General features: G+C 35.0%; 1 protein-coding gene across 1 annotated transcript in view; it reads right to left on the bottom strand.

The window, feature by feature from the left end:
* Nucleotides 1-10,180: 10,180 nt before the first annotated feature.
* The window catches only part of LOC111050444, a gene marked incomplete at its 5' end in the record, with an annotated part of 59,422 nt that continues 53,421 nt past the window's right edge, over nucleotides 10,181-16,181 (bottom strand). Inside the window, 1 exon segment of the mRNA XM_039435531.1 lies at nucleotides 10,181-10,433. Within this exon segment, the coding sequence (XP_039291465.1) occupies nucleotides 10,353-10,433 (81 nt within the window).

A 16,181-nucleotide genomic window follows, 5' to 3' on the forward strand; every position in this document is an offset into this window, starting at 1 on the left:
CATCCTTGTATCATCTTCATATAGTGAGGTTCACGTTATAATGGTAGTATATTTGATCAACATTGGTGTTGCTATCCTTGTCTATTATCCTTGTATCATCTTCATATAGTGAGGTTCACGTTATAATGGTAGTATATTTGGTGTTGCTATGCTTGTCTATCATCCTTGTATCATCTTCATATAGTGAGGTTCACGTTATAATGGTAGTATATTTGATCAACATTGTGTTGCTATCCTTGTCTATCATCCTAGTATCATCTTCATATAGTGAGTTCACGTTATAATGGTAGTATATTGATCAACATTGGTGTTGCAATCCTTGTCTATCATCTTGTATCATCTTCATATAGTGAGTTCACGTTATAATGGTAGTATATTTGGTGTTGCTATCTTGTCTATCATCCTGTATCATCTTCATATAGTGAGGTTCACGTATAATGGTAGTATATTGATCAACATTGGTGTTGCAATCCTTGTCTATCATCCTAGTATCATCTTCATATAGTGAGGTTCACGTTATATGGTAGTATATTTGGTGTGCTATCCTTGTCTATCATCCTGTATCATCTTCATATAGTGAGGTTCACGTATAATGGTAGTATATTCGATCAACATTGGTGTGCTATCCTTGTCTATCATCCTGTATCATCTTCATATAGTGAGTTCACGTTATAATGGTAGTATATTCGATCAACATTGGTGTTGCTATCCTTGTCTATCATCCTAGTATCATCTTCATATAGTGAGTTCACGTTATAATGGTAGTATATTGATCAACATTGGTGTTGCAATCCTTGTCTATCATCCTTGTATCATCTCATATAGTGAGGTTCACGTATAATGGTAGTATATTTGGTGTTGCTATCCTGTCTATCATCCTTGTATCATCTCATATAGTGAGGTTCACGTATAATGGTAGTATATTGATCAACATTGGTGTTGCTATCTTGTCTATCATCCTAGTATCATCTTCATATAGTGAGGTCACGTTATAATGGTAGTATTTGGTGTTGCTATCTTGTCTATCATCCTAGTATCATCTTCATATAGTGAGTTCACGTTATAATGGTAGTATATTGATCAACATTGGTGTTGCAATCCTTGTCTATCATCCTGTATCATCTTCATATAGTGAGGTTCACGTATAATGGTAGTATATTTGATCAACATGGTGTTGCTATCCTTGTCTATTATCCTTGTATCATCTTCATATAGTGAGGTTCACGTATAATGGTAGTATATTCGATCAACATTGGTGTTGCAATCCTTGTCTATCATCCTAGTATCATCTTCATATAGTGAGTTCACGTTATAATGGTAGTATATTGATCAACATTGGTGTTGCAATCCTTGTCTATCATCCTAGTATCATCTTCATATAGTGAGGTCACGTTATAATGGTAGTATATTTGATCAACATTGGTGTTGCAATCCTTGTCTATCATCCTGTATCATCTTCATATAGTGAGTTCACGTTATAATGGTAGTATATTGATCAACATTGGTGTTGCTATCCTTGTCTATCATCCTGTATCATCTTCATATAGTGAGTTCACGTTATAATGGTAGTATATTGGTGTTGCTATGCTTGTCTATCATCCTAGTATCATCTTCATATAGTGAGGTCACGTTATAATGGTAGTATATTTGATCAACATTGGTGTTGCAATCCTTGTCTATCATCCTTGTATCATCTTCATATAGTGAGGTTCACGTTATAATGGTAGTATATTTGGTGTTGCTATGCTTGTCTATCATCCTTGTATCATCTTCATATAGTGAGGTTCACGTTATAATGGTAGTATATTTGATCAACATTGGTGTTGCTATCCGTCATACTAAATATTGTATTCAATGAATGATTTCTCAAGAAATGATCTAATGAATACAATACATACAATTTACATAAATATTAAAATTAGAGGAATATTTTAGGTTTTAATTGTAGAATTCGAAATCTATAATGAATGGGATTATGAAAAGAAATTACTAGTTAAAAGAATGATGAACAGTTACAGAGTTACAGTTGATGTACAACCAGTGAGTATTCCGAACTTCACTCACAATTACAAAATTCCAGAGATATAAATGACTGTATCAATAAAAAATGGGAATATACTCCATTTAGTATAGCTTTCTTGTACATTAGGATATCGTTATACATCTCAGATGTAAGACTACAAAATTGAGTGAAAAATAAATTAAATTAATTGAATAATTGTTAAATCAGGGGTTGTTACCTGATCCATCAAAATAAAGACAATACAACAATACTATAAAATATTCATTACTTACCCTTAAATGGGTTTTCGACTGTCACTAATCCATAGCCTACAATAATAATAAAGTGCAGCAGTCAACCGCTCTGAATGGAAATTAACTATGCCATTAATAATTTGATAAATGGATTAGCGATTTCAAAACTGATGGGATAAATGATTCCCAATAGCAATAATATAATTTTAGTCTCCAGGAAAGAATAAAAAAACTGTCTGGAAAAGACATTATAGAATCAGGTCAATAAATAATTATGCTCAGAAAACATGTCTGTACTCTACAGAAGATAAAAGCGGTCTCTTGTTCAGGTCTCCAAGTCGACCGAATCAGGCTCAAAAATAGGTATCAGGGCTGGCAATATTATGCATTAGAAAATACCAAATTACAGAGGACGTGAACACCAAATGGTGGGGACGACAATAATTCCCCTCAATAGAACGAGAAAGGAATACAACTAACAAAGACAGAATACAGGAAAATTCCCTCGATCAAAGTAGAAGACTCAGCAATATTATGGACGTTCAACTGATTTTTTATGATGATTTTGCGTTTACAACAATTCTAAGTACTCTAGGAACACGTTTGAAAACAATAGAGGAAATATCAGAATTTAATTACGTAATGTGCGGAATGACATCATGAAACTACTCCGATACCGTGAGAAAATCACAACGTTAATCCAGCACTCTAATAAAATTTTATCTAGGAAAAGTTATAATTTCGAAAAAATAAATAAATTTTGGCACAATACAATCAATATTATGTATTTGCAACTGTAGGCTGTGCCTGTAGAATAAATTGGTCAAACACTTACATAAATAGATTAGTTATAAAAACTCATATTCATCACAGTAAATGAATTCAATATTGAATTGTTTTTGGAAAAAAAAGATTCACAATCTCAGGTTTACTATCCCGAAAATCCCGGGATTGACGCTGGAAAATCCCGGGATTGTAAGGTATCAAAAATGGACCGGGATCCCGGGATTCGGGATCCCGGGATCCCGAAATTGACATCCCTAGGTGCATACAAGTTAGTCAAGACAAGACAAGACACGTTTAGTAACAGCACTTCACATTGTTGCTTATGACGCAACTCACACTGATTAGTCATTGCAATTAGACATGTCTTCATAAGAAACTATGTGAAGTATTGTGACTGAACGTGTCTTGTAATTTTTCAACTCCATTTAAGTCTAGAATGACCATATTAAGCTTATCGATTTTTTTGTTTTCCACAGGGTTTGTGTACCGTATGTATTATATATATAAAATCACTACATTTTACACTTGTACACATGTATTTCCACGTTATTTTATAGTAATTTTATGATTCATCCAATGTATTTTTTATCATAACTGGTATTATATTGTACTAGCCGTCAGGCTCGCTTCGCTCACCATATCCGTCTAGCCAGGGGGCTCCGCCCCCTGGACCCCCGAATGGATAGTCCGAAAATGAGATCAGCATGCTCGCTTTGCTCGTCTGCATTTTCATTGAGCATTTTTATCACATGCTAGGATGATCCAGTCGGGGGTCCAGACTAAACGTCTGGCTAAACGGATATGGCGAGCGAAGCGAGCCTGACGGCTTGTAATATAATATTCCCAGGAATAGCTCTGATTGAAGTAGCAGTGCCCAATAATTTTTTCCTCCACCTACTATCAAAAGTCTCATTTTACACCCTGGAATCGAATACTAAAGTACTACTTTTCCTCCCATGGGACTAAAATAATTCCCAATAGCAATAATATAATTTTAGTCTCCAGGAAAGAATAAAAAAACTGTCTGGAAAAGACATTATAGAATCAGGTCAATAAATAATTATGCTCAGAAAACATGTCTGTACTCTACAGAAGATAAAAGCGGTCTCTTGTTCAGGTCTCCAAGTCGACCGAATCAGGCTCAAAAATAGGTATCAGGGCTGGCAATATTATGCATTAGAAAATACCAAATTACAGAGGACGTGAACACCAAATGGTGGGGACGACAATAATTCCCCTCAATAGAACGAGAAAGGAATACAACTAACAAAGACAGAATACAGGAAAATTCCCTCGATCAAAGTAGAAGACTCAGCAATATTATGGACGTTCAACTGATTTTTTATGATGATTTTGCGTTTACAACAATTCTAAGTACTCTAGGAACACGTTTGAAAACAATAGAGGAAATATCAGAATTTAATTACGTAATGTGCGGAATGACATCATGAAACTACTCCGATACCGTGAGAAAATCACAACGTTAATCCAGCACTCTAATAAAATTTTATCTAGGAAAAGTTATAATTTCGAAAAAATAAATAAATTTTGGCACAATACAATCAATATTATGTATTTGCAACTGTAGGCTGTGCCTGTAGAATAAATTGGTCAAACACTTACATAAATAGATTAGTTATAAAAACTCATATTCATCACAGTAAATGAATTCAATATTGAATTGTTTTTGGAAAAAAAAGATTCACAATCTCAGGTTTACTATCCCGAAAATCCCGGGATTGACGCTGGAAAATCCCGGGATTGTAAGGTATCAAAAATGGACCGGGATCCCGGATTCGGGATCCCGGGATCCCGAATTGACATCCCTAGGCGCATACAAGTTAGTCAAGACAAGACAAGACACGTTTAGTAACAGCACTTCACATTGTTGCTTATGACGCAACTCACACTGATTAGTCATTGCAATTAGACATGTCTTCATAAGAAACTATGTGAAGTATTGTGACTGAGCGTGTCTTGTAATTTTTCAACTCCATTTAAGTCTAGAATGACCATATTAAGCTTATCGATTTTTTTGTTTTCCACAGGGTTTGTGTACCGTATGTATTATATATAAAATCACTACATTTTACACTTGTACACATGTATTTCCACGTTATTTTATAGTAATTTTATGATTCATCCAATGTATTTTTTATCATAACTGGTATTATATTGTACTAGCCGTCAGGCTCGCTTCGCTCACCATATCCGTCTAGCCAGGGGGCTCCGCCCCCTGGACCCCCGAATGGATAGTCCGAAAATGAGATCAGCATGCTCGCTTTGCTCGTCTGCATTTTCATTGAGCATTTTTATCACATGCTAGGATGATCCAGTCGGGGGTCCAGACTAAACGTCTGGCTAAACGGATATGGCGAGCGAAGCGAGCCTGACGGCTTGTAATATAATATTCCCAGGAATAGCTCTGATTGAAGTAGCAGTGCCCAATAATTTTTTCCTCCACCTACTATCAAAAGTCTCATTTTACACCCTGGAATCGAATACTAAAGTACTACTTTTCCTCCCATGGGACTAAAAATAATTCCCAGCGGGAAAAGTGATCACTTTTACTCCCAAGGGAGTAAAAATAAACCCATAAGATTAACATGGGAAGAAGTCCGACAACGCCGCGATTGAAGAATGAGGAATGTGGCAACACTGTCGTGGTCTTCTTCTTCTTCCTCCTTGCCTTTTTCCCATTATTTGGGGTCGGCTCTCCTTGATCTCAGTCTCCAGTTCGAACGATCCTGGGTCGTCTGATTTGTCAGGTCCAACTGCTTCATATTTCTATGAACTAAACCTAGCCATGTGAGACGGGGTCTGCCTCTGCCCCTCGGCTGTGTCTCCATATCAAGTACCTTCCTTGTCATGTGATTGGGTGAACGTCTATTTACATGTCCATACCAGCGCAACCTTCCTTCCATTATCTTCTCATAGACTGGTGCCACCCGGAAACTGCCCCGAACATGTGTGTTCCGAATGTGGTCCAGTCTAGTCACACCCCCTGCCCATCTCAGCATTTTCATTTCAGCGGAATGGAGTCTATCTTCTTGCTGTTTTTTCAGGGGCCAACACTCACTTCCATATAGCATTGCTGGTCGCACTGCAGCTTTATACACTTTTCCCTTGATGGGCACAGGCATTCTTTTGTCGCAAAGTACCCCAGTTAACTCTCTCCATTTAATCCAACCTGTGTTTATTCGGCTTGAGATGTCAGCATCTATGCTTCCATCATGGCTGATTATGGAGCCTAAATATTTGCATTGAGTAACTATAAGCAACACTGTCGTGGTCGGTAGAGGGTTCCTAAAAGAAAGTATAGCTCAATAGTTATTTGTATATCTAGAGTGAAAAGTAAGACTTTTTCTCCCTGTGGGAAAAAGTTTGAAGCCCGAGGTGAAGCCGAGGGCAGCAATTTTCCTGAGGGAGAAAAAGTATTTTTCGCTCGTGATGTACACAACATTTTTCCTCCATCTACATTTTTTTATAGAAACTGCAAATAAAATCATTCTAATAACTTACGTATTGGTGACAATGATTCCTAACAACATAACCTAAATCTAAAACCTAAAAACCAGTCGTCTGATTGGCACTGCCGATTGCACTATCTATCGGCAAAAGTTGTAACAATTATATCAGCTGAGCAGCTACCAAAAATGGCTGACTCCAGATCACGCAGTTCAGATTTGAATTGCAGATCAAAAATATTTGTTGGCTGGTATTTTGAATAGAATAAAATATTTTAAAAATTGTACAAATTTTTATCGTCTACTAATATTAAGAATATAATAATTATCATACAAACATATATTTCATGAGTTAATCAAATTTCTGGTTGTGGTATTGAATTCAGTTGACTCAATGACAGACACCTCTATTATGCTTTCTCATCTGAGCTTAGACCTTCTAACCTATTACAATGTAAGTTTCAAAATAGAGATGCTCCCCATGTTATTCAAATGGAGTCACTTTTACTCCCTAGGGAGTTTTTCTGTTTTTTACTACCGAGAGCGAAAAAGTGACACTTTAGTATTAGGTTTCAGGGAGTAAAGTGAGTACTTTAGATAGTAGGTGGAGGAAAATATTATTTTACTGTGACTATCAAATCATCTTGTGTTTGTTTCATGTTATCAATCAGAGTTGTTAATTAAAATTGTAATCTTCAATATGATATACGTTTTAGATAGCTAGGCTATCTATAGAGAGATTTATTCAAACTTTGAACTAGTATTCCCTTGAAGGTAAATCTTGAAGCTAATCTTTTGGAGAATCTTGTTTTGTCATGTGTATGAGCAGAGTTAGTTTAAAATGGGCAGCAATTTAGTATTTGATTCAATTTATGGCTAATTTCCTTAAAGAAGACTGTCAATTTTGTGAGACAGTGTTAAGTGCTTTGATTAGGTCATCAAAACTTCTGGAATTATTGTGGAATTTTTCTTTTTTTGAGATTCTGAATAGATATTGGAAACCAACAAATGAATCGCCTAATGCCAAGAATCTCAAAGTTAGAGCCAATCGTTCTTGTGGAGTTATTGCTTCCCTCATGATGATATCATTTTTTGTTTAGATAACTAGTTGAATTAGATTCAGTATATTAACAACATAATGTTTTGACAACCTAAGAAAGATTGAATTATCAATATTATGTCATGTAGCAATTTATTTCCTTACTTCAACCTACAATCGTTCAACCCACCAACATCGTTTGTCAAGTTTTATTTTCGATTTTATTATATAAGTCATTGAAATAAAATGTTACTGCTGCAATTTGTGATAACTATCTTCAATGATGGAATGACGCCATTGTTGTCATGTTGTAGAAAATCTACATCTACCATGTCTTCGTGTCGTCTGCAAATCAGATAGCTTTTTGAATGCTGAGGCATACGTGGATCGCGTCCACAAGGACGTACAGTGAATGTTGAGGCATATGTACATACGATTGTTCGCGCGAATCTGTACGGACGTGTGTACAAGGCTTAGAGGTACGTTTTCGTTTATGCGAACTTTTCCGCAGTCGACGAAGGCAAGCATTGTTGACATTCATATTGTCCAAATTTCAAGTGTGGTAAAAGAGCTCTATTTCGATCTTTGGAATATTTTAGCTCTAGGAAATAAGTAGCTCTATTTCGATTGTTAGGTTATGTTCAACCGTTGGTGGATATGAAAAAGTACACACCTCTAACGTGGATAATATGAAAAAGTACACACCTCTAACGTCATCGGCATCTCTACGAGAGCGTTCATCTAAAGGTACGTTTTCGTTTATGCGAACTTTTATTTAATTATTCAATATACAAATTATTCATTGTTATAGGTATTGGTGTAGGTGGAGGAAAAATGTTGTGTGCATCACGGGACTAAAGTACTTATTCTCCCTCAGGGAAATTGTCGCCCTCGGCTACGCCATCGGGCGACAACAGTTTCCCTCAGGGAGAAAAAGTTGCACTTTAGTCCCTAGATGCACAAATAACTATTTCCGCGATAAATGCATTTCAATCTTCAACTTGGTGCCAACCTAACAAAGTCAACTCAACATAAGGCCAACCTGACAAAATTATTAATTTAGTTACCAGTTAACAACTGTTTCGAAGAGGTACTCTCTCTAGATTATAGTTCTATATTAACATATGGTATGGACATTTTTCAATTATAATTAAGAGAATAAAAAGAATATACATGCTAAAAGACGAACTTTAAACCCTTAAAAATCACCCTTACAGTTAAAATATTGCCAAAAGATTTCTTAGTGCGCCTCTAAAGGGCCAACTGAACATACCTACCAAATTTGAACGTTTTTGGTCCGGTAGACTTTTAGTTCTGCGAGTGAGTGAGTCAGTCAGTCAGTCAGTGAGTGAGTGCCATTTCGCTTATATATATATATATATTAATTATTACTGGCTATTGGAAATGTCAGTAATGTCAAAAATATATATATATATATAATTGACATTTCCATTAGCCATTTTCACGTGCTCAAAGGAATAAGAACATTCTTAAGGTTCGAACCCACTAGAACGTATCAGACACGGACCGTGTCAGACCATGCCAGGCACGTAAAATAACAACTATGCCCACTACACCGGATCAACAGCGGTCTATGCCAGTACATTACGCGTATGGTACGCTTATGATACGGGTATGATACGCGTATGATACGCGTATGATGCCCGGTCAGAAGTTGTTGGGAACGCGTCAGTTAGCAAGAGAATGTAGCGGTGAACTGGTTACCAACGCGGTGCATACGCGGTTACAACGGGGTTTGCAGGCGTCACGTGCCATGCAAGGACCGTTCCGTCACAGACAAAATATACTGGCCGACAAATGTTGACCTGGACGTGCATGGCACGCTCCGTGCTTGGCCGGTGACGGAACGGTCTAATGGGTGCATTACATATCAAATGATGCAAAGAATATTTTTTTGCATGTGTCGGTACGGGCACGGTCATGGTATGATACGTTCTAGTGGGTTCGGACCTTTATTCTCAACATCTGTTCAATCTGAAGCCAGCTGCAGACATGCATCATTAGGCAAGCAGCGAATGTTCGGCGTTCGGCGAACTATTTGTCCTGCTATCACAGAATATACAGAATGGAAACTTGTAATCAATCGCCTATCTAACCTATGCTTTTTACATGACGCCAATACTAAACACGTCACGTGACCTTGGGAAGTTCCAATCCTGGTCTTCTGATTGGCTCGTAGCAGTGAACCAGATCAATTGATCCGGATCATTAGAGTGATCCGAACCTACTATCAATACTATTACAATGCGGCGCTTCCTAACAAGATGGCGGATTTTAGCGTCAGGGTACTAGCCAAGTTTCCGTACTGTATGTATACTGTGCTGCTATTTGCCGATCAACTTGCACACATCTACACACGTGCGCGGTTTCCCGAGCACTCGCTCGTTTTGGGAATACTTATAGAATTTATAAGGATGGCAATAAAATAGTACGTAAAAAAATCGATGTGCGTGTAACTGGCTTCTGCGTTACTTTAGCATGAATTCCATACATTTGTTAAAATACTTTGAATGAAATGTAGACATTGCTTTTATACATTTGATGGAATATGGAAGTTGATTTGAAGCCTTACAAAGTGCAACGTGTTTTCGACCAGTAAATAACAATAAGATCTCACGCACAAAACACAATTTTAATAACAATACAATGGAAATATATTCAGAGTAACCAGTGTATTGCAGCCTATAACATTATGGCCAACTTATTCAATAGTGAACAGTAAACATATCATTGCTATAATTAACAAGATAGACCTATTGATGATATACGTCTATTCTGTTAGTTCACTTTGCCTTGTTGAATCCAGCTCGAATCTCTTCCGTTGACAAGCCGTGGCCGGCTGAACTAGGTTGAAGAAGGCATATCTGTGTGCAATAGAATCAAAAAATAACAGGGGAAATGAGTTGATTGATTGGAATAACAAACTGGAACACCAATGAAATTATGTTGTCCTTACAATGCCTAAGTCACAATACGTGACTCAGTCAGTATTCCTTTATGGGATGAATAACATAAGCAAGTAAGCTACTCCATCACTTGGGCAGCCATTTTAAGGGCCGTTTGCACAGTATAGATTGCTAAACTCGATTAAGTTAATCGAGATTAAGTCTTAAAGTTTAGACTTGAATCGGTTTTCTCAGTGCATTTACTAATCCAGTAAGTTAAACTAGTTTAGCATTGAGTTGGTAATAGAATGTAATCGTTTATAATATCAGGAAGGCTGATTTTTACAGGAAATTTGTTATTTGTTTACTAACCATCAGTAAATTGAGGTTATGTAGCTACTATTTTAGTATTTTCTTGTTCTTTTTCAAAATTCACAGAGCTGTAAACTGTACGGTTATAAAAGTGAAAAGCGATCAAGAAATTCATAAAAACGTTTAGTTGGCACCACAAAATATATTTTAGAATGTGAGATAAAAAAGTTATTTTGTTACGCTTGAATCTACTACGGTTTTCCTCCTTTATTGGAAATATCTCGAAAGCAATATGTCTCAGTTATGTGTTATTAGAAACATGTTTTCTTATCGAAGATCACTGTTGAAATTGTCTTAATTTCCATCAAGTGGTTTATTCAATCAAAATACTAAATTGGCAGTTTCTGTACTCAAGCAAAACCGTTGAAAAACTCTCTATCCCAGGAATTTAAATTTTTTGTTTTTTTCCCAATTTTTCTCAGTTTCAAAATTTCTTTGCAGTCATCTTTAACAATCACATCAAAAACTTTCATCAATTCCTGAATTATAATTTTTTTACATTCAGATAATGATTCACTAAAACCATCGAAAAATAATTTACTATCAGCTGTTTCCCCTTTAAATCTTTACAGATGTCAAGTTAATCCAAATTATTTGTTTTAAACCTCCTGCTTTGGAGGTTTAAACTTTCCCAGAGCTCAAACTCAATACAGAGTTTAAACTGATACTGTGCAAGAGGAATTTCAGATTAAACCCAAAAAATCAAGATTTGGTTTAAGCTTTAGCTTAAACTTACACTGTGCAAATGGCCCTAAGACTACACGTGTGGTTGACCCAGTGCATTAAATGGAGGAATATGTATTGATAGCAAGTCATTGTAACTGAGATTCCTGAGGTTATTCATTCACAGGTGGATTGTAAGACATTGGTTTTCCGACCATTGGGCTTTGGTTATGAAGAATAAACTCTCCACTAAAGAGACGAGAGGAAATATCAATGAAACAAAGACAGTACGATATATAAACGATAATTGACAGAGGGAAGCGAGGTCTAAGATTCAAGTCGACGGTTTGGCATTTCTCTTGATGTTTAAATGTTTGAATGTTTAAATGTTTGAATGTTTGAATGTTTAAATGTTTGAATGTTTGAATGTTTAAATGTTTGAATGTTTAAATGTTTAAATGTTTGAATGTTTAAATGTTTTAATGTTTAAATGTTTAAATGTTTAAATGTTTAAATGTTTTAATGTTTTAATGTTTTAATGTTTTAATGTTTTAATGTTTAAATGTTTGAATGTTTATATGTTGCGCATTTACGGCGGAACGCGGTGATAGATTTTCATGAAATTTGACAGGTATGTTCCTTTTTTAATTGCGCGTCGACATAATATATACAAGGTTTTTGGAAATTTTGCATTTCAAGGATAATATGAAAGGAAAAAAAGCCTCCTTCATACGCCAATATTGGAGTAAAAATCAGACTATAGGATTATTCATCATAAATCAGCTGACAATTGATTACACAGATGTGTGGAGTAGCCAGTCTATTGCTGTATTTCTACAAGGTCTATAGTTTCAATCAGGTACTTGTGGATGAGAATACTGCGTGAGGTCTACTGTTCACAGAACTACTAGTAACATTTCAGTTTTCAAGAATATTCTATTGGGAATGAATTGGACTAGTTTGTATGTAGAAAATAATTTAGAATTGAAAACCTCTTCCTTTCTAGATACAAGTTTAAAGATGGTATAAGAGATATTTTATTGGATAGTAACGAGTCAATTCATATATCAAAAGATACACCAATCAAAAGAATACTAAGTTCTAAGCTGATAATAAAAATGTTCATATGATCATTAATTTTATGATATAATTTGCGATAATATAATGTAGCTCTGATTCATTAGATAAATTGATCTATCTATTTCCGTCAGGTGCCGAATCTTGCACCCTGAGATATATTAGTAATTTATTAGAAACTATAGAAATTAATATATATTTTAATTATTGATTTGTCAATTTATCATGCTCTGATTTGAGAAATTTATATATGAAATAGAATTATCCAAATCGACAAGCATCAGCAAGTTGATGTCAAAGCTACATGCAGATAAATGCATATGATCATGAAGTGAAAGCACATGGTAGAGTTTCGTGCTATAGAACTCAAAAAATAGTATTTATCTGTGATATTTTATTGATTTTGTTTCTTGTTTTATTATATATTTTCTGTCGCTCTATATATTTTTGTTTTGATTTATTTTTTGAGATATTTGTTAATATATGTATCAATTTTTTTTGGTGTACTATTCATTTATTCCTCAATACTATAGGATATAAGTTTTATATATATATATTTTTATGAATTATCAGTATTTTATTATTGTGAAAGCTTATGTCAGAGCCTATGAAGATTCTAGTGAGATTATATCCTAGTAAAACCACGACCAGATTTTATAATTATTAAAATAACTCTCATGCTCTACCGATTGATGCCAAGCAAGAGGCTGAGCACACAGTGCCAACACACACACAGAACAATACCAAAAGATCATGTTTTGGACTCAGGGGACCTTGAATTGTATAGAAAACATGAACCTAGGGTACCTTAAATTTTTTTGGAAAGCAATACTTCCCTTACCTATGGTATTAGGGCGAGGAAAGTAATAAAAATATTGAAACCCTACCTTTTTAGAAATAGACACGGCCAGACATCTGTGTTATATGCAATGAATAATCCAATTGCCAGCTGATTGATTATGAACAATTCTATAGTCTGATTGATCCTATCTTCAAAGTGAATATATATATATATATATATATATATATATAATATATATATATATATTATATATATATATATATATGGTGATATCAGAGTATTGAGGAATTCCTTTTCTTTTAATACTATCCTTAAAATGCAAACTTCAAAAAACCTTGTGTATACATCGACGCACAGTTGGAGAAGGAATATTCCTGCCAAATCTCATCGAATTCTATCAACGCGTTTGGCCATAATCGCGTTAAATACAGACAGACAAAATCAAATCGAGTTCAAACATGATAGACCTCACCATGTTTGGTCAACTATGAATTCCATTTAGAATGATATACTATGTTTGCTATAATATTTGTTAATATACTATGTACTATTCTACATCGACAGCATATAGTTACTATTTTGGACTTTCTAAAGAAAACATGTTTTCTAAAAAGAAGATAAATAAACAAAATAAGTTTTTCTTGCTGGATTAATATTTTCTCATGTGATCGCTGTGGAATAACCCACACATTAACTCGCCCACTCACTTTCGTTATGGTATCGACAGAAGGCAAAAATTGTAGCTGTTCTTCCAAGGACGTATTTACCCTTTTGATGTCCTTCAGCAAGTTATCCCAGGGTTGAGACTTAGTGGAATCAAATTTTCATATCATAATTATCACTTTGTTCCAAATTTCGTGAGAATCGTTAGAACCATTTTCGAGATTTTGTCACATACAGATTTAAACATCTAAAGCATCTCCAAGCATCTAAACATAATAAACATCAAAATAGACAGAAATTGCTCGTTTGATAATATAGGATATGAATAAAAATCGAGCCTCAAATTTTGACATTCAATAACTTTTTCATGGGTGCACCGAATTTGACAATTTTTTTAGTTGTGTACATTCTGTTCAGGACCAGGTTTATGGCTAATCCAATTTATAATCCGACTTCAGGACTCTTTCCTTCGGTCCTTCAAAGTTTACATCCTATACTATTGAACGAGCAATTTTCTGTTTACATGTTTAGATGTTTATATGCTTATATGTTTATGAATCTGTATGTGACTGGATCTCGAAAACGGCTCTAACGATTCTCACCAAATTTTGAACAGAGTGGGTTTATGATATGAAAATTCGATTCCTGTAAGTCTCAACCCTAAGATAACTTGCTGAAGGACATTAAAAGGATAAATACGTCCTTGGAAAAAATCTGGAAATTTTGTCGTCTGTCGATACCATAATGGAAGTGAGTGAGCGATTCCATGTGTGGGTTATTCCTCAGCTGGTCTCACGAGAAGAATAATCAAGCAAGAAAAACTTATTTTCGTTTATTTATCTTTTTTTTTAGAAAACATGTTCACTCCAGAAAGTCCAAAATAGTAACTAGATGCTGGTAGTGTAGAATAGTACATAGTATATGACCAAAAATATTGTAACAAACATAGTAGGCTCATATCATTCTAAATCGAATTCATAGTATATCTATATGTATTTAATGATGTGTTTGTTTTTTGAAATGTGAATAGATTGTTATTTTGATGAGTGATAGTAACTTGACCTAGATTTCGATTTGGACTGTAGTATACATTTGAAAAGGTACAGTTTTTGGCATAAGCCTGTTGTGCCTCCTCATGTAAGTGTTAAAATAATATTGTACGACTGAAAAAATTAATAAATTAATATGAACTATAAATTTAATCTTTCGTTACAATGCTTCTACACTCCAGAGCAAAGCTCGCGGTCCCCCGATATTGTAATCCTTATGGGAGAAGATTTGTAAGCTGGTCACATACAGTAATAAAAATCAGCTGTTGTAGTCATTGCGTCATACAACAGCCGTCGGTAGATAGTAGACAAGAGTGTGTGCTGCTCCATTACCGCCAATGTATTTTATTTATAACGCCTCGACTAAAAACAAAATGACTTTTCTGTGTGTAACCATCCAGCAGTGTGGTCTCAGGTTAAAAACTTACATTCTCTAAAGACATTGCAGTGTCTCCAATAATTGTGCTGTCTTCGGTGTTCAGAATTGATTGATTCTCAGTAAATTCATTTACTGTCATTCATTTTTCAGTTGGAAAATTATCTATATAAATAAAATGCAATATCGCGCCTCCTCAGGTGTGCATCCAGCTAAAGTTTGTCATGAGATGCATTAAACTATATTTGGCGGTACGAAGTTCGCTGGGCCAGCTAGTTTTAAATAGAAATAAAAATGAATGTTTGTTATTTTTGTGTGTTAGTTTGTTTGTAAGTTTGTTTTTTAGTTTGTTTGTTCCCTATAGACTCGAGAACTACTTGACAGAACGGCATGAGACATTGGGAATATGTTGTGTGAATATTGGGGATGGTTTCTGGCCAGAAATTTAAATAGGAGGACTAATAATAATTATTTATTGATTAATTTTACAGACCTATGTTTTTGAAATTTTCGGCCGAGCGAAGCCGCTAAGAACGAAAAGATGATCATGATTCAAGATCATATTGTGATAATTTTAGCATCTAAAGTTACCAGCTTTATAATAAACTGGAAAATGTTGGAAAAAAATTATTCACCTCATGAAAAAGAGTTGTTTATATTGCACTCATTAGTATTACTGAAGAATAACAGACTAATTTATAGGCCTACATTTTTTTCTTGGAATT

This window comes from Nilaparvata lugens, chromosome 9, assembly GCF_014356525.2.
Source record: "Nilaparvata lugens isolate BPH chromosome 9, ASM1435652v1, whole genome shotgun sequence".
Lineage (NCBI taxonomy): Eukaryota > Metazoa > Arthropoda > Insecta > Hemiptera > Delphacidae > Nilaparvata > Nilaparvata lugens.